Genomic DNA, 24154 nt, shown 5'->3' with positions numbered 1-24154 from the left:
GTATTTTTCAAACATTCATATTGCATATACAAAAATGCAATGTATAGCGTGCAAAACTCGGTCCAATGCCCCGCCTACGATGCGGTATTGACTCTCTGAGTGACCAACGTGAACTTTTACAAAATGTAGGTTTTTTTTTTGCGTTCTTTTTTGTGGTATCACATCAGTAATCATCAAGTACTATAACCTGTTTTCGTTTTTCTACCGTTCTGATTAAACCCTGTATAAAAAAAAACACTTGTTTTAATGGAATAAAAACAACCCTCAATATTTCTAAGTATTTTATTTCGATTTCATTTTAATTACAAAATAACACTATGTATACCTAATATTATATACTTAGATACCTACTTAAGTAACATAATTTCCTATTGTAATGATGGTGTTCAAGCACATACATATAAGTGAATGCTTATAATATTATGGTCCCATCGGCGGTGTACCCACTAGATTACAACATGGGGTTATTCAAGGGGCGGACCAACAAATTCCTAAAAGGCCGGCAACGCATCGGCGGTTCCTCTGGTGCTGCAAATGTTCATGGGCGGCGGTAATCACTTAACATCAGGTGACCCGCCTGCTCGTTTGCTCGCTATATCTATTTAAAAAAAATCGTGTAGGTACATAATATACCTACCTTATATTAGTTAATATATTAGTTTTTCCCTGGCGATACGTTATGTATTTCGAATAAAGGTGTACCTACCTATCTCAAGTGGTTATTGCGGACTAAACAAATTTTGAGCAAAATGAAAAACAAGCAACCTAATGGACTAAGAGCTCGCGCGTGCCAGATCCTCGTTATTTTTATAAGTGCAGAAATTTTTCTGCGCATTGTCCCTAACACGGGAGGAAGATCAGCGACTCAAACACGTCTAACGTAAAACTCCGTTTTGTAAATGTGTTAACATTGAAAAAATCTAAAATATTCCAAGTAGCCCAACTTAAGCTGATGTAAGACATAAGAGTAATTTTATTACTTCCAGATGACTTCCAGACTGTCTATTTTGTGCTAAGACGGCCATTACACTGTAAGTTATACTCACGTAAGTAGTTTACATGATTAACTTACGACAAATTTAACAAATTTACTAATGTAAACACTCTTTTACGTACTTTTACCTTAGTTTTGTTGTCAATTAATTACGTAAGTTACTTACGTGAGTAAAACTTACAGGTATAATAATATTATTTTATTTTTTCTTTATATACTTATACAAAACTATCTTACAATTTTCCTATCTTTACAACTTAAAATATATATTTAATGGTTCACCTATTTCTTATTTCTTCTTTTATGCATTTAACTTTAAAATTCAATACTTTATTTTGTGTATTAATTTATTAAAGTATATAACTCGCCAACTTTATATGTATATTCAATGCCACTGACGTTTGGGTAGGGTAAAAGGCGGTCACTGAAAATCAGCGTTAGGGCGTCTGGTACCTACCTACCTCAAATATTTGCCATAGAGCTTTGTGCCCGATGTCTCAACACAAGCTGAGTGGCCTACCTGTTCGAGGTGGTATAGGACGACAATTGCCTACACCATGTATATGATACCTCGAATAAACATTATTCTATTCTAATAGCGGCCTAAGAGTTATCCTGTAAAATTTTGTGACTCTTGGGGTCATAATTGTGTAAGTTGTACTCCAAATAAAAAAGAGAGGGATTGATAGATATTTTTTTTACATGAGGTAGGTATATTTTAACTTAAAACAATGTATGCAAAGGCGGCCTTTAAAAGCTACTAACTTTACTAGTAGCATAACTTAAGAAGGTAGTTATTAAGCTACCTAAAATTAATGTACATATCACAATGATGTATCAAAAACTTATATATATTAATAATTTATAAAAACAATATAAATATTATACATACTTATATAAGTAAGTAAGTAATTAATTAACAAATAATTAAATTATTACTAATATAAAAATAGGTACCTACTGTAGGTATCTACTGCGTGATAAAAGATGAATAATTATAGTATGTTTGTTCGTACGTCAATTACCTAATTATTTTATCAAACAAACAATATTATTTCGATTTTATTAAATAAGATGTCGCTTGCTTCGCCTTGTTTTAAACTCGTATTTTCTGAGTTAGCGTTTTTCGCAATATCGCTCTTTATTTTACAAAGGGACACTGGTTAGTGGTCGTATTATACAACGTTAGTTTTAGTTGACGCCAAAAACCGAAACACGTCATGTTGAATATTTTTACATACCTAGAGAATGTATATATACAGAATTTCAAAAATATTAATGAAAATTTACGAAGTTATAAGCCTGTTGTTTCGAGTCGTTGTTGTCGCAAAAACATGGTCACCTCAAGCGAGCGGCTGTGAGCGAACGGGATAGCTAGCGTCAATCGTGCGCGTCTCGAATCAGCTGATGCACACGGTCATTCAACTAGGTATCCAGTTGCAGGATCCTAAAGTAATTTTTGGTCCAAATATAACAAGTTGTATAAATAATTGCAATCGATTACGTTGCTGATTCAGAACAAACTTCTTTCAGGTTTTGCGTGTACTAAAACTAACGTTGTATAATTGCACCATTAATGAACTCACTGAAATCGATTGATTTTTGTCGATTTTTCTTTGACGGTATATTATTTCGACTCTCCAAATATATCTGTGGAAACTCGCAACAATACCTCAAGCGTGAACCCCACACTTGCGCAGGCGCACGAACCGGACACACAACGCACATCATAAGGACATCATTGGAAGTGGATGTATCTACGATTGGTTTACGAGTGGTTCGCCTCATTTTGTGCAAGACACAGTGTGCACATGTACATGAGTTTTTTGGAGTGGGTAAAAACAAGATAATACGCGTTTGCGATATACACGTAATACACGTATGCACAGATCCCTCCCGCCTCCCAATCGGAGGTCGTGGGTTTGATCCCGGGCACGCCCCTCTATCTTTTCGGAGTTTCGTTATAAGTAATTAAATATCACTTGCTTTAACGGTGAAGGAAAACATCGTGAGGAAAGCTGCATGCCTGAGAATTTTCCATAATGTTCTCAAAGGAGTGTGAAGTCTAACAATTCGCACATGGCTAGCGTGGTAGACTATTGCCAAAATCCTTCTCACTCTGTGAGGAGACCCGTGCTCTGTAGTCTGTAGTGAGCCTGCAATGGGTTGATCATGATGATGAAGATGCACAGGTATAGTATAGGTGTTCGATGCGCCTTGTGCACACGATTCGTGCGCGTACGCAAGTGTGGATTAGGCTTTAAAATATATCGGTAGCAGTATGACTTATCGGATTACGTCAGTGTGACATTTAGTTGACTGACAGTATCACTACCACCACTCTTATCGTGGATCATCTCGACTATTGAAACATATGATCCAGATACCAGCGCGATAACAGCAATGATCATGATGATGCTGTTTTTGATAAGAATATAGTTCCATCTGCCGAGATCTCTGTCCCACCGGTGGACTGTGTCGATCAGCGCTGGGATCAACAGGCCTAGGGTGGAAAAGAAGATGGCGCCTACGAGACTGATCACGAGCTCCAAGTTAGGGAATAGAACAGCAACTGCGACTGTAAAGAAAAGAAAAATTGATTAAATATACTTAATAAATTTTAAATTTGAATTTATTACGGAATTCCAACTGGATGTTTAACGAACCTAGATACAGAGTAAAGCTAGTTATATTCTACTTATTCTATTACTTAATCAATGAAACCGCGAAAAGCACCTCGAGCGTTAACGGAAGCTTCGGAAGCTAAGCTTTTAGCTTACAATAATATTTGAAGAGCTTCGTATGTACGCGACTACTATAAATTTAATTACTGAGATACTATAAAAAAATTCTAGATAGGAAATGTTTTTATTATTATATTTTGTTGTTATGGCTTCAATAGCAATTCTGTGAAAATTTCATCTTTCTATCTAATACGGTTCATGAGACACAGCCCGTTGACAGACAGACAGACAGATACAGAGTCTTACGTCTACGAATTTAATAATAAAAGGAGATAGTCACTCCCCAATACATTGTTTGCCCCAGAAAATGAGTTTATGCATCACGATGAAACTTTTACCTTTGGGTTGGTTTTCCTGTGTAAATTAATAATAAATAGTATTATTGACCCTAGATAGATAGTGGGCTTATTGCGTATTGAGTACCCTAACATATCACTAAACATACCTACCAGATTTTTTTACATTTATTTAGTTACGTCTCTTGGTATTTTTCACTATACAAACTTGAAACGACTCTGGGGCAATGTTGGGCAATCTCCTTTCGTCTTACCAATAATAGTGAGTAACGTAGTCCGAATCCCAATTTGTATAACATTCTCGTATTTGTCAGACTTCCGCTTGGCCAACATCCGGTTGATCTTTTCCATTGGCACATAGAATTGCAGGGCGAATGATAGATAGATGACCACCGCCATTAACAGCTTAGCTCCTTGTGCTACCCTGTAAACAAGTCCGCATTAACGTATAAACTATTCTTAAATCTTAACAAATAAATAAGTCGTAACTATCGTGTAAAAAAAATCACTTATAATAGTAGGTATAGACGAGGGCTCACAAACGAATTCACATCGCTCAAGTGGCCTGGTTTGCACACATATTATACACATGTATGTTTCTTATTACGAAATGTAGAAATAATAATAACAACTTCACTTTATTATAAACCTTAACACTTGAACATAAAGTTTAATAACGATTGCAAAATATTTAGATTTAAGACCTCTTGTCATCGCCAATAAATTTAAAATATTCGATTTTTTTTAATGATAAAAAAATTTATTTATTTTAAAATAAAACTTAGCAGCTAAGAAGTCTACGTACTAAGTCTAAGAATTTGAGTAATTTGAAATAAGCTTCTTGGCTGATATTTTTCGGGCCGTATTTGAAGCACTTATTTCATTTCTTGAGCTTTTTATTTCAATGTCAGTCATATTCAAAAATATCGTATGAACAATTTTTAACTAACGTATAAGCAATTCTTAACCAACATTTACACAAGTCATGATTAACATAATATACAGAAGTCGTAATTAATGTGTAAACAAGTCGCAATTAGGTATTTGACTCCAATTTTTTTATTACTTTATTATAAACTAGGATAAAAATAATGACGTAAACTGAAAGAAACTAATTAAATCGATCAAATAACAAAAAAGTTATAAGCATTTAAATATTTCTGATTAGACAGAGATAGCGATATAGCATTTTGACGTCACACCCTACTAATGCCATAGTAGCTTCGTGCGGTTTCATACAAATTTTCGTTTTGCGAGAAAGGGATAGAAGTCCCTCCCACTCCAAAATTAAAATGCCTGTAACTTTGTAAATCTTTGTTGGATTTTAATATTTTTTTCAGCGTACGTCATTATTTTTATCCTAGTTTATAATAAAGTAATAATAATTATCAAATTCAAAAGGAGCAAAATACCCAATACAATACAGGCCGAGGGTAGCCGGGATGGGTCAGCTCACGATCAGAATTTATTTCAATGTAGAGATTTAAATAATGAGTTTCATCCCCGAAAATTAAGCTTCTTTTAACTGATAATTTAAGGATAATTTACTTGTAGGCACCTCAGTAATGACAATGGTTCGTCTCAATAGAGATAATAATTAGCGTAGCGGGTTGGAATTACCATTGAATTTCAGATCTATTAATATGTAATTAAATTTCTGAATCAGTTGTAACAAAATTAATTTCTCATTTATCTCATAATAGCCTGAAGCTGAAGATTTTTGTTTTAGCGGAAAATTGAAGTAGGTAGGTACCTACTGTCCCTGACATTTTTTCCCGACTATGGCTATCGCTACTACCCCTATTATAAATGCGAAAGTGTGTTTGTTTGTTGGTTTGTCCTTTAATCACGTCGCAACGGAGCAACGGATCGACGTGTTTTTTGCATGGACATAGTTTAAGACCTGGAGAGTGATATAGGCTACTTTTTATCCCGGAAAATGAAAGACTTCCTAATGGAAGGTTGTGCTACGTCACAGCCTCATTTTTCTTTACTCTATATAATTTATTTGAGCGTATCAGTAACTTACGGCATTCCGATTTCCGAACCAGTGGTAAATTAAAACTACCTGACTATTCATAAGCACTTGTAAAAAGTTTACTTGAATAAAAAAACATTCTATTCTATTCTATTCTATTCTTAACAAACAAATTAATTGGTTACCATTGATCCTGAAGAAGGTTAAACGTCTGTGGTTAAAAGTGATACTTTCTTTGATGTGTCACTAACATCTGGAGTCGTGTCACTTTTATGTAAACACCATAAATTGGTTACCATCCATTGTAGAGCGTAGCGAAACTAATCTATGTTACCATTGATACTTTTAAGTGATTTTTTCCTTGATGCGTCACTAACATGTATGAGAGAGAAATGTATCACTCACGACACTTTTATGTAAAACGCACCAGTATACCAAAATAATTAAATTGGTTACCATTGATCCTTATAAGTGATTCTTTCCTTGATACGTCACTAACGTGTATGGGAGAGAAATGTATCACTGACGTCACTTGTATGTAAAACGCACTAGTATATCCCGCAAATTGCTATGGCTCGTGGCCGCCGTTTCAATGACGTCGGCACTAGACAGAAGTTTCGAGCTGATGGTATATTTTTACTGAAATATACGTCAAATGACGTCGAAATGACGTTAATGAGACATGGTTGTCGCGCAATAGCAATTTGCGGGACGTATACCAAAATAATTAAATTGGTTACCATTGATCCTGCGGCAGGTTTAAAGTGATGCTGCCCTTCACAGCGTCGCCGAATTGGACGTATCCGAAGAACCCGAACACGCCGTACAGTGATATGACGATGATCATAGCCGTGTTCAACACTCCAGGGCATCCCAAGAACTTCTGCGGATGTGACATCTCGTTCTCCACAGGCATCACTACGCCGATGCCTTCCATTGCGAATATTACCGTACTGAAAAAAGAAGATTCTAGAATTTTTTAACTTGACTACGACTGGGTTAAAATGTTTAGCAATCTATCTGTTTGTATGTTATATTTGTTGATTCATTGGTCTCATCAAATTGTCAAACTAGGTATGCTTATTGCTTAAGTCCTAGCATGATAGCCTATTGGTTAAGACGTCTACGGTCTACCTTCTATTCGAGAGGTTCGATTCTGGACTTTTATGTGTTTTAAGCAATTCAATATCACTTGATTTAATAATTGTAAAAGTGTGGGGTACAATTTATGTGAAAAGAGAAATTGATATACCCACCTAAAGAACAGCGGCCACGTGGTCACACTGGCGACCATCTCCCTCTCTTTTGGGGAGGGGAGGTCAATGAAGATGTAATACATGGTGACCCCGAACACCACCACGATGAGCATGTTGGCGGTCGCTGAGAACGGCACCAAGTACTTCAGGTTCCTTATCTGGCAGATCAGCACCAGCGGCACTAAGCACAGTGCGCAGTATACTTGGAAGGATATGTCGGATTCTGGATACCATCCGTCCATTGCCTGAAATTAGTCTCGAAATTATACAGGGTGGATAAAGGTTATGGGCCCTGGAGGGGAACTACCTTAAGTTAGATGATCATTGGGGCCGATTCTCTTGTACACAATCTCTAAACTAAATTAAATTAACAGGTCTAAATCTAGTGCTATCCCTTTCCGCAAGAAACATTATGAAAGGGATAGCAGTAGATTTAGAAGTGTCATTTTAGTTTATTTTAGAGATTGTGTACAACGGAATTAGCCACATTGTACGTAAAAGAAATATTGGCCCCGATTCTCTAGTCTCTCTCTAAACTAAATTTAGAGTATCTGCATCCTTTTCTTTTTACTAATGCTAAAAAAGGAACGGAACATGACTTTCACATTTAAAGACTCTAAATTTTAGTGCACAATACTAATTTAAACAGTAGGTTCGCGAGTGCGTGCTAAAATCACGGGTTTTACCATCTAAAAATTAAATTTAGAAATGTCAAACTGCTTCTGTCCTTTTCATATTACAATAGTAAGAAGAGGGTGCGAATACTCTAAAATTAGGTTGTGCTTAGAATCGGTGCCACTGTCTTATTTTTAAAAAGAAACAAAACTGCATTCAAACATTTCCTAAAATTTCGCTTGTTTCACCCGGGAATCCAACCAGCTAAAAATTAAAAAAATAAACACTATTTCACTAGTCAATCCAATCATACAGAGTGAATGTTAAAGATAAAATTTCTCTAAAAAACATTACTTAGGTCTTACACCGGTTTAGTTTTTGAATTACTAGCTGGTTTGATTCCGGGGGAACTTAAGGATTTAAATTAGTTCCCCTTTAGGACCCATATTTTTTTTCCACCCTGTATAATATTATGTTGTAGTCCCATGGTATTGGCAGGCCTCCCACTAGTTCACTAGGACCGCGTGGAAGTCTCTACAGGACCCCTATATTGTAGTGGACTTCTATCGGTTCTATCGAACGATGAGTGTTTTTGTTAGCGCGAAACGAACAGCTCGCGATGAGCTCTTGAATAAAGCGAGTCTACCAGGCTGAGTGGAACAAAATGGGTGAGTGAATTCAAATACGCGTTATACCTAACGCGGCCTTAAAATAAATAAAAATACCTCTTTAACTGACGACGCGATGAACACCGTGTAGACACATAGCAAGCTTAAGTACGTTACAACCATCGAATAGTCAATAACTGTTCTGTAATAAAAAAAAAAACAACATTTTGATCAGTTTGCCATGGAGACCCTGGGGCCACGGAGTCTTAGTGGCAAAGAAAAACGAGACATTTCACTGCGATTGATAGGCTCATCTGGTGACAGATGGGCTGGTTCATTCTTTGCGCAACGGATCAGCCTGGCTGTCCAGTGTCCAGTGCAGCTAGTATTCTTGGCACCATTCTACGCGGGCATGATTTGTATAGTAATTAGATAAGGCTAGCTTTAAGTTTTATTGTAATAAAAAAAAACAACATATTATTTTGATTCACTTTTGAATAAAACGCATTTCTATTCTTTACTAGACTATCCTCGCGACTTCACCTGCATGGATGTAGGTTTTTCTCGGTATTCACGCAAACTTTTTTCTCGGTACAAATTGGTGCCTTACATTGTGGAGATAGAAATCAATATATGCTTCGACAAACTTCAAAAAATCGATTCAGTTCCCTGCCAATATAAATCGACCTTAAAAGTTTAAAAAAACCCTCACCGTACAAAAGACCCCCAGCTCTGTAATTTCTTGGGGCCGTAGGTAAAAGCCGCACCGCACGTTTCAGCAAATCCCATAGAAGGCTTCTTCGCTATGACGCAAAGCTCCTGGGACGACCTGACCTGAAAATTTAATTATTATTCAAACATACAAAAGACTCTTATTGTCATGTTTTTATTACAATACCAAAGTGAACTGTGACAATACTACAAAAGGGAGAAAAGACGAAATAACAATGTTAAGAATGTTTCTTTGTAAAGATTATTATATAATATGCTGAAGCGCACTGATTTCGCTCGAGTTTTAAATTAATAAAATGTTAATGTGACAAATTCTGTTATATTAAGTCCCGCGAATTTCTAATGCGCGTAGCCGCCATTTTAGTGACGTCAGCACTAGACTGAAGTTTCGAGCTGATGATATATTTTTATTTCGGCTTACGTCAAAATGACGTCATTTCTATGTTAATGAGACATGGTTCCAGCGCAATAACAATTTGCGGACTTATATACACAACACAATCTCTAAAATGACAGGTCTATCATCATAATGCTTCCCGCGGAAAAGATCAGCACTAGATATACTTCGATCTGTCAAGTTTAGAGATTCTCTAGAAGAGTGAAAATTCTTTGATTTTTCGGCATAAAAAGTAGCTTGTCCACTAAAAGGGATGTAAGCTAACTGTGTACAAAATAAATCAAAATTGGTTATACGGATGGGGCGTGAAAAGCTCACACGAAGAAGAAGAAGCTTCGTTTCCAAAAGTCCTTACCACTAAAGCGACGGTGTGCGTACAGATGACACCCGCTAGGATCGTCCCAATCATGCCCACCACTGTACCAGCGTTCTTGAACGCCGATGGCATCGCGAGGATTCCTGAGCCCAAACATCCTTTCAGAAGGTGGATTGTGGCACCGATCGTTCTGAAAGAGAAAATACCCAAATCATCATCAATACATTTAGAAAGATAAAAAAATTATTAAAAAAAACCGACTCCAAAACCACTACAAATTAAAAAATAACTTTTGTTTCTACACGTGTATATATGTTGCCAATCCGCACATAGCCAGCGTGGTAGACTATGGCCAAAATCCTTCTCACTCTGAGAGGAGACCCGTGTTCTGTAGTAAGCTGGCGATGGGTTGATCATGATGTATGTTGAAGTCGGGTGAGCTTCACGCTTTGATTTCTAGTTTCTTTTATTATGCTCGACTTCATACATTAGAAGTATGGATCTATATAGAGGAAGTCGGTTAAAAAGTCACTAGATCCTACGTAAGTAATTGCGGACTGATTCGCTAACTCAGCCTAAAACTGAATGATAGCAACGTGCTGGACAGCCAGGCTGATCCGTTGCGCAAAAAATGAGCCAGCCCTTCTGTCAAGTCAATATTAATGAAATCGTCGCTTATCACCAGGTGGGATCACAGTCAAGGGCTAACATTAATAATTGTGTTCGAGTAAAAATAACATTCTTCGGTCTACCAGAAGATAAATATTCATGAACTAGATGATGCCCACGACTTCGCCCGCGTGGATTTAGGTATTTAGGTATTAGTGGGATAGAAATTTATAGATAGAAAGTTGCCTATGTTAATTTCCGGGACGCAAGCTACTTCTGTATCAAATTGTATACAAATCGGTTAAGCGGATGGGCCTTAAAGAATCCCGTGGGAACTGTTTGAATTCCGGGATAAAAACTTATGTTCCCCGGGATGTAAGCGAACTCTGTACCAAATTTCATCAAAATCGGCAAAACTTTTGGTGCGTGAAAAGCTAGCAGATAGACAAACAGACACACTTTCGCATTTATAATATTAGTATGGATTTGAAAGACAAAAGTTAGTTGTTTTTACTCCGTTTTTACTGTTGCCTTGAGTTCTTGCGATTAAACATAATTAGATATACACGTTCGAAACCAATTATCACTAACACGTGCTAACTAAAGAAAAACTGAAAGAAAAATACAAAGTAAATTAAGTAGGTAACTTCAACTAATTTGGTGCCTCAACTGTTGTAAGTTGTACTAGGTAGGAATGTCGCAATCGTATTTGACTCCAATTTTATTATTACTTTATTATAAACTAGGATAAAAATAATGACTGAGGAATTTTGGACCTACTATGATACGTATATAATATGACCCCTTACAGGTACAACAGTTACTATAATATATTATAACATGTCAATATAAACTGCATAATTTATTACCACTTTTTTGTAATAAAATTCTGGTTATCCACGTAAATGAAAAGTGGGTTAAAATTCAGTAAAATAATACAATTTAGTGACAACAGAACCGGGGCGCGGTAAAATTGCGTTAGCTGAGGTCAGTGACCTTTGTCACAGGTAATTTCTTAATGCGACCAATACAGCTAAAGTTTTCGGCACATTTTCACCTTGTATTCTGGCCTTGGCGTCTCTTTCGAGTTGCGGCTCGCCTCCAAGGAACCAAAAGCTTAATTTGCTATATAATCCGCCGAAAGTCACAAATCTTTATGGTGCAGCAATGGTAAATCGTAATGGTACATCAAAAATCAGTACGCTTATCAGCACCCTTATTATCAGTACCCATTATAAATGCGAAAGTGTGTTTGTTTTTTGGTTTGTCCTTCGATCACGTCGCAACGGATTTTTTGCGTGGGTATAGTTAAAAGCCTGGAGAGTGACATAGGCTGCTTTTTATCCCGGAAAATCGAAGAGTTCCCACGAGAATTTTAAAAACCTAAATCCACGCGAAGTCGCGGGCATCAGCTAGTACCTATTCCATAAGCAAAAACAACGTCTATTCTATTTCAATAGGTACCTACATTCTTAAAAAAAAACACTGTTGTAAACGACGAATAGTATATGTGGTCAATAATATAGTGGCATTTACGTCAGTTTCGCTCCGGAATTATTCATTGTTTTGACGCTAAAGCATGAAATTATCCATTTACCGTGTTGCGTCTGGTTATAACCTTACCTGCTGCATGTAGTTATAAACACAATAAAAAAAAATTAAAAAAAACCGACTTCATTAACCACAAACACTAAAAAGTAAAAAATAATTCAATTTATTACCCAATATATTATTATTATGTGTATTGACGACCTCCCTGGTGGTGAGCGCTGTGGTCTTAATAGTGGGAGGTCCCGGGTTCGATTCCTGGCAGGGGTTTGGAATTTTATAATTTCTAAATTTCTGGTCTGGTCGGGTGGGAGGCTTCGGCCGTGGCTAGTTACCACCCTACCGGCAAAGCCGTGCCGCCAAGCGATTTAGCGTTCCGGTACGATGCCGTGTAGAAACCAAAGGGGTATGGGTTTAATAAAAACTGCCATACCCCTTCCAGGTTAGCCCGCTATCATCTTAGACTGCATCATCACTTATCACCAGGTGAGATTGCAGTCAAGGGCTAACTTGTATCTGAATAAAATAAAAAAAAAACAAGAGTTATTGGGGCCGATTCTCTTGTACACAATCTCTAAACTAAACTAAATTAAGAGGTCTAAATCTAGTGCTAACCTTTTCCGCAGGCAATATTATGAAAGGGATAGCAATAGATTTAGACGTGCCATTTTAGCTTAGTTTAGAGTTTGTGTACAACTGAATTAGCCACAATGTAGTTCTATAGTAATATTTTTGGTGCCGGTGCCAATTAGCCGCACGAACCGTCTATCTACTCTTCATATTATTGTTTTATGACTCCACATTGACTCTTACCCATTGAAGAGTTCCGTTCTCCATCTCCGAAGATATTCATTAGATCTTTACCAAATTAAAATGGGACCACCTCTAAAGGGTGAAAAAAAATCATCAAAATCGGTTTATAATATTGACGGAGTATAAAACAATATAGTCGAATTGAGACCCCCTCTTTTTTGAAATCGATTAAAAAGAGGATAGCGCTGGCAGGGCAACAGAGAAACCGTCAAAACCTTTATCACTATACTTATCACCAATAATTAGCCTACCTTTACCCTACCTATTATCTCTGTGCCAAATTCGTCAACATCGGAGTTGAGCCATGAAAAGATTTACATAAAGGATAGAACCTAAATATCTTCAAAGCAAGAGTGAATAGGCATCTTCTAGGCAAGCGCGCTCCAATCTAGACATCATCATTGCTTTTAAAGGTTCCGTAGCCGAATGGCAAAAACCGGAACCCTTATAGATTCGTCATGTCTGTCTGTCGGTCTGTCAAGAAACCTACAGGGTACTTTCGGTTGACCTAGAATCATGAAATTTGGCAGGTAGGTAGGTCTTATAGTTGACATTCGGGGAAAAATCTGACAACCGTGAATTTGTGGTTACATGACACAAAAAAAATTAATTGTGGTCATGAACTAATAATTAGTATTTTCAATTTTCAAAGTAAGATATAACTATATCAAGTGGGGTATCATATGAAAGGTCTTCACCTGCACATTCTAAAACAGATTTTATTTATTTTTATGCATCATAGTTTTTGAATTATCGTGCAAAATGACGAAAAAATATGACCGTAGTACGGAACCCTCATTGGGAGAGCCCGACTCGCACTTGGTCGGTTTTTTTAAGCATGATTGTCGTCAAAGGCAAACTATCACGCAATAAAAAAAATGTTTTTGCATGTATAATATTAGTGTAAAATTATGAATTTGCATTGATATAAGGTAAAAGACGAATACAAACATGGTGTGGGCAGGCCTGTCAATGACCCCAATATTAAATGTCAGGACAAACCTGTCCATAAACCAGTACTAAACAAAACTCGCTCAAGATTTTATCAGAACTCTACTTAAGAGAATTCAGAACTTTACTTAAGTATTGAGGGACGTATGGTCCAGTTGCAATAGCGCTTATTTGCAGTTACTTGTACTGAGTAGGCAACGTTGATCCTACCAGGGTCGGCTCTAGCCTATGTACCCCCCGGGTGCTCTCAATACCCTGCAGTCATGCCCTTTCTAGTAGGCAGTCAAAATGGAACAGTTATATTTTTACTACTCGTGCGCAATAAGTTGAGCCTTGGGGGGCGGTGACGCCACAGACGCGTGGTTGTACTGTAGACAAAAATCGGAGCGCGTCGTCGTTGCGTGACGTAAGCAAGTACGAGACTAAGATGTTAAAAAAATGGCGTTGTCTACAGTACAACACGGGAGCTTGAGGGGAAGTTACAGGGCAAGCGGGCGGAGGGTTGCATTCCAGGCGAGTCTCAACTTATCGCGCACGGGTAGTACCAGTGGTCGGAAATTCGGGTGCAATGATAGTAGGTATCACAAACTTCGTCACTGGCAGTAAGCGAAACGCAGTTAAGCAGAAGACGCAGGTTCGAATCCTGCCAGTTACGCAATTTTTGATATGTATTTAAAATTATTTAGGTACTTACCTATCTACTTAATTAATACTTTGGTGTCCAACCTTGCGCCTTACTAGATCTACTTGACAAAACAATATACATATTTCGGTTTTAACTTACGAATTTGGATGCTCCACCTCTCTATGCTCAAAGGGATTGTAGGCTTTTTCATCTCTGGTGATGTCTTTGGAGTCTATGCTTAAAGTTGATTCGAAGCCTGTATTGGTTGTTAAATCCGCTCTGAAACAAGAAAACCGTAGACTGAATAAAAAGCTAGACTAAAGTACTGTGTAACCGCGACTGAGATAGCGATAGCCCGACGTAACGATGAATAACACGACAATAATTGCCATTGCTTAGTAGTCAATATTTGTATTAACCGATCAACAACATTTGTATTAGGTAAACGTTTTTTTATGTGAAAACAAGTAAATAACTAATGAGAAATACAATGATGCCACGAATTCTCAAAGTTTGTCTTGCAACTAAAGTTGTATTCCTTGAAAAAAATCGGTTACACGATAAGGGACAAAAAATAGGTTAGCTGCGTCCCTGTTTATCACATTAGTAACTTTATCTGTGCTCCCTTTTTAGTGTGAATGAGAAAGCAAACGTTCCTTTGTCTAGATTTTTTACTCCGTCTACGAAGAAATCAGAAAATAATGTGGGGTAAGCGCGGGTGACGTACGGGTGTGCGGAGCGTCCCCCGCCTCATACCCCGATTGCCATCTCGACCTGTCGCGGACTATAGGCACATTTGTATGTAAAGCTTTAGGGAGCGTGCTACTTCTAGGGTCACTAACCTACTTCTCATGATAAAATTAATTTGATTTATTATTACTTTGTAACTACAATTTTGATACCTACAGGAAGAATAAACATAAATACCTAAATCCATATCCATACTAATATTATAAATGCGAAAGTGTGTCTGTCTGTCTGTCTGCCCGTCTATCTGTCTGTCTGTCTGCTAGCTTTTCAAAGCTCAACCGTTCAACCGATTTTGGGCAAATTTGGTACCGACAGAGATAGCTTACATCCCGGGGAAGGACATGTGTTGCTGATCGCAAATCACGAGAACCGCTGAACCGATTTCGCTAATACTTTTTTATAATATTCCTTGAAGTACGAGGATGGTTCTTACGGAGAGAAAAATTGAAAAAATTTGAATCGACTGTTAGGCGGAACGAAGTTCGCCAGGGCAGCTTGTTAAAAATAAAATTCATCCCGGCAGGGTTATTTTGGAGATCGATCTCCAACTTATAAGGTCAAAGTGTTCACTATTGCACCACAGAGGTCGTCTTTTGAAAATATTTCGTGGTTAGTAACACCCACCCGCGGCATTAGTCCGTAGCGCTGACAAAAATAACCAATTAGGTAGCAACTCATTTTAACTCGCATTATTTGCAAACAGCATGGCTAACTCTGACTGACAACTCAGGCGGAACCTATATAGAAATACGGCCAATTCTCTCATTGACTAATGCAATTGGATGCAAAAGTTAAAAAAAACCGGCCAAGTGCGAGTCAGACTCGCGCACTGAGGGTTCCGTATTACAATCGTATTTTATCGACATTTTGTAGGACCCACGTGCACGTGCGTCCCGCAGTCAAAACCGCGGCGCGTGCGCGGACGGACTCCCTTGAAAAAGGACCCCGTATGGGTTCGAAACTAGTCGGGCTAACGTCGACTACACACGTGAGTATAGCCGGAACAGATAGTATTTATAATTTTGTAGGATAATTCAAAAACTAATATACAAAAAAAAAAAACTGTTTTAGAATGCACAGGTGAAGACCTTTCTTATGATACCCCACTTGATATACCTAGTTATCTAACTTAGAAAATTGAAAATACTAATTATTAATTCATGACCACAATTAACTTTTTTTGTGTGATGTAACCACAAATTCACGGTTTTCAGATTTTTCCCCAAATGTCAGTTATAAGATCTACCTACCTGCCAAATTTCATGATTCTAGGTCAACGGGAAGTACCCTGTAGGTTTCTTGACAGAAAGACAACAGAAAGTTGAAAATACTACTTTCGAAGTGAGTGACTATATAAATGGGGTATCATATGAAAGGTCTTCACTTGTACATTCTAAAACAGATTTTTATTTATTTTTATGCATCATAGTTTTTGAATTGTCGTGCAAAATGTCGAAAAAATACGACTGTAGTACGGAACCCTCATTGCGCGAGCCTGACTCGCCCTTGGCCGGTTTTTATTTTTTATTTAGATACATGTTAGATACGCTATACAGATACGCTATATAAGCTTGAGAGTTCCGTTTCTGCTATTAGTGTACGGAACTCTAAAACGCGTTCCACTTCACTGAGAAACAATTATTAAGTGAATACTCAAGCCAAGGTCAATCGAAGATCCGATGAGTTGTTATTGATGATGATGATGTTTATAGTGCAATGAAAATAGATCTGTTTTTACGGTGGTTTTTACAATATCGCACACTGATGTTTCATTACACATCAGCTATCGTAATCCTTTAACGGCCCACTACTGAGCATGGTCTTTTCTCAGAATGAGACGGTTTTAGGCCATAGTCTACTACACTGGTCAATACGGATGAGTAGCTTTCAGACCCCTTTGGCAATATTATGGAAAACTCCCAGATTTCTTCACGCTGTTTTCCTTCACTATTACCTACCTGTAAGGTTGTAGGCCATAGTCAACTACGGACGAGTAGCTTTCAGACCCCTTTGGCATTATGGAAAACTCTCAGGCATGCAAGTTTCTTCACGATGTTTTTACCTACCTGTAAACGCTAAATCGCTTTGTGGATTATCGCGCGTTTTTACTTGCTAAAAGTGGTAACTAGCCAAGGCCAAAGCCACCAATTAGACCAAACCAGAGAAAAACAAGTAATTAATTATAAATTCCCAAATTGCCCCTGCGAGGTATACCTACGTACCTATAATACAGAATAACTGACTAAGTATCGTTTTTTTGACAGTCTTCTTAGCTCAGCTTATTCTTTACTGATGCTCGCGACTTCGACCGTGTGGATTTTGGTTTTTGAAAATCCCGTGGGAACTTTTTGATTTTCCAGGATAAAAAGAACTCAGCTTATTCATTACTGATGCTCGTTACTTCGACCGCGTGGATTTAGGTTTTAAAAATCTCGTGGGAAATTTTGATTTTCCAGGATAAAAAGAACTCAGCTTATTCATTACTGATGCTCGTTACTTCGACCGTGTGGATTTAGGTTTTAAAAATCTCGTGGGAACTTTTTGATTTTCCAGGATAAAAAGAACTCTGATGCTCGTTACTTCGACCGCGTGGATTTTGGTTTTTGAAAATCCCGTGGGAACTTTTTGATTTTCCAGGATAAAAAGTAGCCTATGTCACTTTCCAAGTCTTCGATTATATCCGTGCGTAATATGAGATCAATCCGTCGGCGTCGCTCTGTTGCGGCGTGATTCAATGACAAACCATACAAGCAACAAACCAACAAATAAACTATATCCGCGTTTACTTATAATAATATAGTTAAGAGTAGTTATAGGTAGGTAGGATTCATCAAAAGCAAAAATCCGTAATAATTAGTACAGTACGCGGCCAAAAGTAATGTACGTCGACTTTTAGAAGGAGATAGCGGATTTGTAGAGCGTTGTCCCTGTCGTTGAGACCGACAAAACGTCATATAGGTATGAGCGACAGAGAACGCTCAACAAAGCCGAAATGTCATTCTAAACGCCGATGCGCATTACTTTCTGCCGAGTACTGTACTTATGTGATCCATGGCAAATACCAGTTGCCAAATAACATAGTTTTTTAAACATCAACAGTAAACCTGTATTCGAAACAAACTTAGTTTTTCGATCCTAATTATAAGGAAATTGTTTTTGAGACGGAATATTAAATTCACCAATAGGATTAGATGGAATTGCTGAAAAACATAACATGTACAAAAATCCAAGTCTCGTAATGTACCTAGTTCTTCAGCCGCAAAAAGTTTTGAGATCCAACTTAAAACCAAGTCGGTTAGTTTTTCCTTTATTCATAGGTTAAACAATAATAATGTGTTCATAATTTGAAGCTTGTGTGTCTGCTAGAAGTACCTACCTTAGAATTTTGATGATCGGTGACTGAGTGAGTGTGTCAGTGACAAAATTAAGGAACTTTGACTTGCCATAGTTCTTAAACCACAGGTTCAAATCAAATGAAATTTGATCATATACCAGGTTACATTATGCCCTCTTGGTCACTGAAATTTCAGGCTTCTAGCTTTATCTATAACAAAGTTACAGGCGGTCGAAAACGGCTTGAATGGCTTCGAGAAAAGGATGGTACAGTTGTGCCTTTGCTTGCTCGACTTGGCAGTGGCACTACCGTGCCACCAGTACCCGTAGTACAAGATTTTACGTCTCACCAAACCAAACCAAATTCGAGAGTCGAAATACTTCCGCGTTACAGTAAAATGGACCTAAACAGCCTTGAATTGAAGTCAAATATTCAATGCCACTGATTTTAATTTCGCAATGTTTCCGCTTGGAGCGCTGGCTGTAGAAGTCTAGACAAACTTGAGCTTTAAAACAAGGCGTTTAAGATCCAGTTTACTGTAACGCGGAAGTATTTCGACTCGAATTTGGTTTGGTTTGGTGAGACGTAAAATCTTGTACTACGGGTACAGATGTGGTGTATATTACACGTCTTTACGCTCCCTGACAACTGTCTAAAAGGCTACGATTTGAGCGGCTCTATGGACTCTCTGGTGATGCCTTACGATGGCGATTCTTGTGAAATAATTGAGAAGTTAATATATAAAAGTAGGTACCTATACATTAAATCGTGTAACCTGACTTTATCTTTAACACTGCTATATTTATATCATTCGTGATCAAATCAGAAATAAGGAGATCTGTAGGAGAACGGATTGCAAAGCTGAAGTGGCAATGGGCAGGGCACATAGTTAACGTAAAACCGATAGACGTCGGGGTCCCAAGGTGCTGGAATGGTGACCTCGCACCGGAAAGCACAGCGTTGAAAGACCCCCCATTAGGTGGACGGACGACATCAGACGAGTCGCAGGGAGCCGCTGGATTCAGACGGCGCAAGACCGTGGCGTGTGGAAGTCCCTACAAGAGACCTATGTCCAGCAGTGGACGTCTATCGGTTGATGATGATATTAATATCTTTCTTTCCAAGCTACGGAATCCTCGGTGGGCGAGTGTGATTTGCACTGAGCCGGATCTTATTTTTTATTGATCCTATTTGTGATAAGGATAACAGAACTTGATTATCATTATTGAGATAAACTTTTCCTCGTTTAGATGAAATAGGCAGTGTACTTACGTTGAATTAAAGTTATCTGCCTGTTTTTCTTTCTGCGTCATCTCAATAAATTATCTGTAACAAAAAAAACGTGTTTTAGAAAATATTCATTTTACTTATAATCACTCACCTCCTCCTCACTGCTCGTTCACCTGCTTCCTCACTTCTACCTATAATAATCCATATCTGTATCTACTAATATTATAAATGCAAATGTGTCTGTCTGCTAACTTTTCACTTTTCAGCAACTTAACCGATTTTGACGAAATTTGGTACAGTACCCGTAGTACAAGATTTTACGTCTCACCAAACGAAACCAAATTCGAGAGTCGAAATACTTCCGCGTTACAGTAAAATGGACCTAAACAGCCTTGAATTGAAGTCAAATATTCAATGCCACTGATTTTAATTTCGCAATGTTTCCGCTTGGAGCGCTGGCTGTAGAAGTGTAGACAAACTTAAGCTTTAAAACAAGGCGTTTAAGATCCAGTTTACTGTAACGCGGAAGTATTTCGACTCTCGAATTTGGTTTGGTTTGGTGAGACGTAAAATCTTGTACTACGGGTACTGAGTTAGCTCATATCTCGGGAAAGGACACAGGCTACTTTTTATCCCGGAAAATCAAAGAGTTCACACGGGATTTTTAAAAACCTAGATCCACGCGGACGAAGTCGCGGGCATCATCTAGTTTTTGAATAATGTATAGTATGATACATAATTACATAATGTATTAAAATCGAAAAATCATAAAACATCTACCACCCGCTGTTCAAGCTCCGTCTTCAATTTTTAGAGTTCCGTACCGGGTGTCAACGGGACCCTATTACTAAGACTCCATCTGTTTGTCTGTCAGCGGGCTGTATCTCGTAAACCGTACCAGGTAGAGAGTTGCAATTTTCACAAAATGTGTACATAATTTGTATTGCCGCAAATAACAATACAAATAATAAGAATTACAAAATGACCGCCATAGAAGTTTAAAAATATGAAAAAGTTTATTTCTTGTACGATGGTACGGAACCCTTCGTGTGTGAGTCCGACTCGCACTTCACAGATTTTTTCATAATCCCTAATATTGCCTAGCAGAGTTAGCCTAGGTCACCTTTTGTTTTGTAATTTCTTTACTATACCTACTTTATTATTTACTAGCTGATGCCCGCGACTTCGTACGCGTGGATTTAGGTTTTTAAAAATCTTGTGGGAACTCTTCAATTTTCCGGGATAAAAAGTAGCCTATGTCCTTCCCCGGGATGCAAGCTATCTCTGTACCAAATTTCGTAAAAATCGGTTGAACGGTTGAGCCGTGACAAGCTAGCAGACAGACAGACAGACACACTTTCGCATTTATAATATTAGTATGGATTTTGTACCTTTAAATAAATTGTGTATGTGTATCTATATTATACTTACGCACAATACATTTTAAAAAGTGGCCAATAAGTAATTTTTGCATAGCCTTTGAAACTATTAAATAAGTATATAAAAATGAAATATAATATCCTACTATCACATATCAAAGTGGTTTTCATTCTTCGGCAAGATTAAAAAGCTTTGTTACACCTACACAAAAAATATTAAAATACCTTTGAAATCTAAAACTTAGCTCTGATTAAAATCTATGATGCGAACTTACTGACCTCTCTGTCTGTTAACCATTTACCTTACCTACTTATAAAAAGTTTAAATTTTTTTTTTTGTTTTTTCTTTTTTAAATAAAATAATATAAGCAATGTTAAATGACTAATATTCCCCTTTCTCTCCAATTAAGCGTCAGGCTTGTGCTAGGAGTAGGTACGACCATAGTGCAACGGGCGGGGTTTGAACCGTCGACCTTTCGGTTTTCAGTCCACTCCTTTACCGGTTGAGCTATTGAGGCTCTGCCAGAGCTGGGTGTTAAAATTGTTGAAATATTATAGCGATGATTTCAACTTGCTCGTATCTATGCTCTATACAGTACCCGTAGTACAAGATTTTACGTCTCACCAAACGAAACCAAATTCGAGAGTCGAAATACTTCCGCGTTACAGTAAACTGGATCTTAAATGCCTTGTTTTAAAGCTCAAGTTTGTCTACACTTCCACAGCCAGCGCTCCAAGCGGAAACATTGCGAAATTAAAATCAGTGGCATTGAATATTTGACTTCAATTCAAGGCTGTTTGGGTCCATTTTACTGTAACGCGGAAGTATTTCGACTCTCGAATTTGGTTTCGTTTGGTGAGACGTAAAATCTTGTACTACAGGTAAGTACTGTACTATAAAATTGAAGTGTCTGTCTGTAATTTCGAAATAACTACCACGTCATATTAAGCTCATAATTATTATGGTTTTGTGAACTGTACCATAACTGTATCCCACGTTTTTAAATTTTTTGTCTGTCTGTCTATCTGTTTGAACGGGCTAAACTTCGGAACGGTTGAACGTATTTTGACGGCACTGTCACAGACAAGTTAGAGATTTAAGCAAGGAGTAACATAGGCTACTTTTTAACCGACTTTAAAAAAAGGAGGAGTTGTGTTTTACTACCTATGTACACAGAAATCTCCGAGATTTCTTAGCCAATTTGTGTTTTTTTTTTTAATGAACATTGTGCCATAAAAAAATTGGATTCCAATTCCTCAATCGGGCTGTACGGGACCTGACCACCAAAATTGATTGGATTTAGAAACTGTCGGTTATCTGTATATATAAAATTCAAAGTCCTGACTGACTGACTGACATATATATCAACGCACAGCTTAAACCGCTGGTCCAAGAGATATGAAATTTGGAGGGTGTGTTTTTTGTAAAGAGTAGGTATCCACTAAGAAAGGATTTTTCGAAATTCTACCCCTAAGTGGGTTAAATAGGGGATGAAAGTTTGTATGAAAGTCCGTCATTTTTCGAGTTATTTGCATGAAAATTGGTATTTGGGTTTTCAGTCACAATTGAAGAAATACGTATACCAGGATTTTTGGAAATTCAACCTCCACCTCTATTTTCTAAATTCCACCCGAGCGAAGCCGGAGCGGGTCAGCTAGTAAATTATATTGGAGGTACCTACCACGTAAAGACTTTTTGATTTCGAGGACCCAACTGCTCAGCCCTGATGCTGTAAGGAGTTGCATTCTTAAATTGCGGTACCTTTCTTAGCGGACGTCTACATCATAAGTAATAGCTAAATGCATGCCAAATTTCAGCCTGATCCGTCCAGTAGTTTGAGCTGTGCGTTGATAGATCAGTCGGTCAGTCATCAGTCAGCTTTTCCTTTTATATATTTAGAATACCTAGATATTCAGAAACGTTCCATTCGAAATATAAAATTTAATTTTTAAGTCTCACTCCATATTCGAGAGGTAATATCTTGAAAAATAATGGGCGTCACTTTTCTAAGAAGGCTTCACTAAATTGAAAAAATTGTGCGTTTTTCACCTTTCTGTTAGAAAAAGCCTATCTGTTAGAAAATTTGGTTAGTTCAATTTTCGTTTTGAAAATAGGTCAATACACCCTAGGGTGGATACTCGGAAACGTGTGTCTGTCTATCCAACCCGCACTAAAACATAGTGCACACATTCGCCGTGCGGGGTGGATTTCCGAGTATACACCCTAGGCTGCCTTTTTTAGGGTGGATTAACGGAATGAAACACTATCCAAATAAGATTAATACAACAAACCTTTTCTCACACGATTACAAAAAAAAACTCGCGTATTTTTACGCGAGCCTGGTAAAAAAGTCAACGGTACGAATCACTCGACATTTGACAGCGTACTGACCTGAAAGACAACGTAGCGTCATGCGCCTGAGTTGATAGCCTTAAAAAACTAGAATTAAAAAAACAACCTTAACTCTAACATTTAAGGTTAAAACTCCAAGTCTCGTAAATAGTATAAAAAGGTTTCTTAATAAGAACAAAAAAGGTAAGTTCTACCAAGTATAGATAAACGTATTGAAATCATATCAAGGATAAGAATTGCGCGTGCATCTGGATTTCATCTGATGATCATGCTGGCGCAACAGAGACAACAGATGTGGTGACCTTGGAATCAACAAGGACCTGGGTTCGATTTCCGGTTGGGTCAGCTTAGTGCAGGTGTATCTCATATCTGGAATAGACGCCACCATTTTAGATTGATGTTAAATAGATGATGCCTGTGACTTCGTCGAGTGAATCAGTACCCATATTATAAAATATGCGAAAGTGTTTGTTTGTTGGTCTGTTGGTTTGTTGGTCCGTTAGTCTGTTGGTCTGTTGGTTTGTTGGTTTGTTGGTTTGTCCTTCAATCACGACTCAACGCTAGTAATCTATAAAGGTTGGCCTAGATGACGTCATACTTATTTTTTATATATTTTTGAATTTTCT

The 24154-nt window shown here is 37.7% G+C and overlaps 1 protein-coding gene across 1 annotated transcript; it reads right to left on the bottom strand.

Moving 5' to 3' along the window:
* Window positions 1-266: 266 nt before the first annotated feature.
* On the bottom strand, window positions 267-23560 carry LOC117983083 (proton-coupled amino acid transporter-like protein pathetic). Its single transcript, XM_034969544.2, has 10 exons — window positions 23468-23560; window positions 19839-19892; window positions 14642-14761; window positions 9976-10126; window positions 9204-9325; window positions 8609-8693; window positions 7269-7513; window positions 6753-6965; window positions 4289-4458; window positions 267-3572 (listed from the first exon to the last, which is right to left on the bottom strand). The coding sequence occupies exons 2-10, from the start codon at window positions 19877-19879 to the stop codon at window positions 3289-3291; spliced, it is 1431 nt and encodes a 476-aa protein (XP_034825435.1). The 5' UTR covers window positions 19880-19892; window positions 23468-23560; the 3' UTR covers window positions 267-3288.
* Between the last annotated feature and the right edge of the window lie 594 nt (window positions 23561-24154).

Source organism: Maniola hyperantus, chromosome 6 (genome assembly GCF_902806685.2).
Source record: "Maniola hyperantus chromosome 6, iAphHyp1.2, whole genome shotgun sequence".
Taxonomy (NCBI): Eukaryota; Metazoa; Arthropoda; class Insecta; order Lepidoptera; family Nymphalidae; genus Maniola; species Maniola hyperantus.
The sequence above is the reverse complement of the archived record's forward strand: the minus strand, read 5'-3'. Positions and strand labels throughout refer to the sequence as shown.

Excerpts from the sequence above, each read along its gene's own strand:
- LOC117983083 (XM_034969544.2), bottom strand. The coding sequence starts at position 19,879 with ATGACGCAGAAAGAAAAACAGGCAGATAACTTTAATTCAAC. Across the intron at positions 14,762-19,838 it reads GCAGATAACTTTAATTCAAC|AGCGGATTTAACAACCAATA; the intron begins GTAAGTACACTG and ends TTCTTGTTTCAG. Across the intron at positions 10,127-14,641 it reads GAGGTGGAGCATCCAAATTC|AACGATCGGTGCCACAATCC; the intron begins GTAAGTTAAAAC and ends TTTCTCTTTCAG.